Source organism: Hipposideros armiger, unplaced genomic scaffold, assembly GCF_001890085.2.
Source record: "Hipposideros armiger isolate ML-2016 unplaced genomic scaffold, ASM189008v1 scaffold_1948, whole genome shotgun sequence".
NCBI lineage: Eukaryota > Metazoa > Chordata > Mammalia > Chiroptera > Hipposideridae > Hipposideros > Hipposideros armiger.
The window spans coordinates 20,540-23,514 of NW_017733298.1; the positions used below are offsets into that span (position 1 = coordinate 20,540).

General features: G+C 53.5%; 1 protein-coding gene across 1 annotated transcript in view; it reads right to left on the minus strand.

The window, feature by feature from the left end:
• Positions 1–2,868: 2,868 nt before the first annotated feature.
• Positions 2,869–2,975, minus strand: part of LOC109378400 (histone-lysine N-methyltransferase PRDM9-like) — a gene marked incomplete at its 5' end in the record, with an annotated part of 5,607 nt that continues 5,500 nt past the window's right edge. The window contains 1 exon segment of the mRNA XM_019634796.1: positions 2,869–2,975. Within this exon segment, the coding sequence (XP_019490341.1) occupies positions 2,869–2,975 (107 nt within the window).

A 2,975-nucleotide genomic window follows, 5' to 3' on the forward strand; every position in this document is an offset into this window, starting at 1 on the left:
GCTCCCTGCACAAGGTGATCTGAGGCCGTGTGCGACAGCGGAGCAAGGCTGAAGCCCAAATGCCTTTTTACAACAGCTCTGGGAGTCACTCACCATGATGTTCACAACACAGGTCAGCCCTGTTCTTTGAAGGAGAGAAGGTACAAGGGCGTGGGTGGCAGAGGTGGATTTTGGGGTCCATCTTGGAGGCTGGCGGCCATGCTAGAAATTTGTTCTGTTGCTGAATGGGGAGGAAGAGGGTACAGACCAGTCTCCCCTGACCTTGAATTGCTCAGCCTTCCAGGAGAGTTTCAGGCTAGTCCTGGTGGAAGTGGAGGTGACCACCACCTGGGTCCCCCTCCCCACTGTATTTCAGCTCCAGCTTCTCTGCCAGCATCACTCCATAGCTCTTCCCCTGTCCCATGGCCCCTGGCTTCCAAGCCACAGACTATTTACAGTCTTCTGTCCAAGGAGGAGGAGTGCACAGGGAAGGGAAACAAAAGCATGGACACACACCTCCTTTTAAGAAATGCATTGAAAAAAGCATAGTGGGTATTTAGTATTGAAATGCACATGGTTTATGTAGACTCTTCATAAGCCTGGCACAGAGACAGGGACAGGTGGGTCATTGCTGCAGGTGGTGCGTGAGGTTTGGGTGTCGCCCTGGGTGGCCTACACTCCTCTGTGTCTCCTCTAAGGGGTGGGGAGCTGGAATTCAGCCTCCCTGAGCCCATCATAGCAGGAACAGGACTGAGAGGGGACAGGTCTCCCCGGGAAGTGGCAGTAACACATGTGGGAGAGGGAGCGATGGGGGACACACTGACTGTGGCGCCTTCTCTCTGTTTGAAGTTGGTTCTGGTCCCAAGGAAACCGTGGCACCTTGGAGCTGTCAGCGCACTCACTCCCCCAGTGGCAGGTGGCTGTCCTGTTCTGCCTGAGTCTTGCTGGACTCACAACCCACTGCGTCCACGGGGATCTGTGCCCCTGGGCCCCTGTGGACATTGTCTGTGAATGGGTGGCCAGGAACGACCAACACTGTGCACATCTGCTCTGCTGGAAGCATTGTCCCATCAGACTTCACTAACAAACGTCAGTTTAAAGACACAATAACTAAGAATTTTGAGGGCCGGCAGAGTGGCGCGTTGGTTAGGAGTTGGCTTGGGACACCAACTCTGAGCAGCAGGCCCCCAGTTCGAATACCACATGAGGGCCAATGATACTGCCCTCTACAGCTAAGAAGCTGAACAACAATTCGACCTGGAGCTGGGCTGCCGTGAGTTGCCGGCGATGGCGTAGGCTGCAGTGAGGCTGCAGTGGGCTGCCCTGAGCTACCGTGAATGGCTGGCAGCCGGCATGAGCAGCCAAGAGCCACCATGAGTGGCCGTCCAGTGCCCCGTGAGTGACTGCCTCACCTGGGAAGAGCGCAATGATAATACCAACATGGGCCAGTGAAGCGATGTCCTCCACAACTAGACTGAACAAAAGGACAGCAACTTGTCTGTTCCCCTTCCCCGATTCCCCAATAAAATCTTTAAAAAAAAAAAGAATTTCAAGATGTTGATGAGTGCATTAAACATCACGGAGCCAGGTACAAGGTGGGTGTGTCACAGAAGCTGCTGTGTGGTGGGCCACGCAGGTGAGGCGTGCAGGGCCTCAGAGACCCGCTTACAGTGGGACAAATTTCTGCAGGTGCTGTCCCCAGTCAGTTCTCAGCAGGACCTTCAAGTGCCTTGTCTTGCCTTATTCTCAGTACTGTGTGCCTGGGCCCAGGGATGCTCTGAGGCTTCCAGGCTGAGGGGGAAGGGCAGTGGCCCGGAAGGAGGTGCCCCCTAACCCCACGCCTCCTTCTCAGGGCAGCCAAGTCTATGCAGAGAAAAGTGTGACTGCCTAACCTGTGAATCTGGCTCCAAGGCCCGAACACTTTCCTTATGTTTCTATGTCCAGCACGAAGACGTGGGCACTAACAGGTGTTCAGGGACAGATGCACGTACTCAGCCATCCTCTGAGCCAGATTCTGCCTGTGCTGACTCAGCTGTGATGGCAGCCCACAAGGCCGGGGTCACCATTCCCATGCATAGGTTAGAAAACAGGCACAGAGAAGCTGAGCGTCTTGCCCTAGGTCACACAGCTGGTGAGGGCAGAGCTGAGTCAAACCCACTATGGTCTAATCTGGAGTCCACATGCTTCACACCATGAGATGCTGACTCTCAAGGGACAGCAAGGAAAAGGTGAGGGAGACCAAGTGCTCAGACAGAGCCAGGCGCACACACACACACACACGCGCACTTGTCCCTGCCTGGCTTTCACCTCTTAGACTGCAGAGGTTTAGGAAACCAGGAGAGGAACCAAGAGAAGGAAGCCAAGGGAGGAGGTGGGGCCTCTTAGGAGAAAAGGACACACTTCCCAGGAGTCCAGGTAATTCCCTTCCCCAGTGAGTCTCCCTCAAACCCCAGATTTCTCTCGCTGGTCAGTAAACTAACTACAGTGACTCCAGACTCATATGCCGTTCTGGGGTTGAGCTCCTGTGGCTGAGCGTGAGAGTTCTCTGTGGCCCTCCTGGACACCTCTGCTTTCAGTGGTGAGAGGGTAATGAAGTGTGTGGCCCTGAGATTTGTATGGAGACAAAATTTATTAGAACAGGAGGCCAAAGGAACCATGGAGGAGATTGGTGTAACATTCACATAGCACTTAAGCAGCTATTTATCTATCTCATCTCTCATCATGAAAGTGGAGGATTTGTTTAACCAGATATTTGTGTCCTCATTACACTCTTGGGGGGTAAGAGGTCAGAAGATTTCCTCTGAAGACCCCTCAGGCTGGGGTATCAAGTGTGTGGCAGCTACAATTGTCCTGTGGCTGCTGACATGCAATTTAATGCTAATGACTCATTCATACTCCCCCGCAAACATAGGGCTTCTCCCCTGAGTGTGTCCTCTAGTGTGTGATGAGATGTGATGTTTGACCGAAGCCTCGCCCACAGTCCCTGCAAACATAGG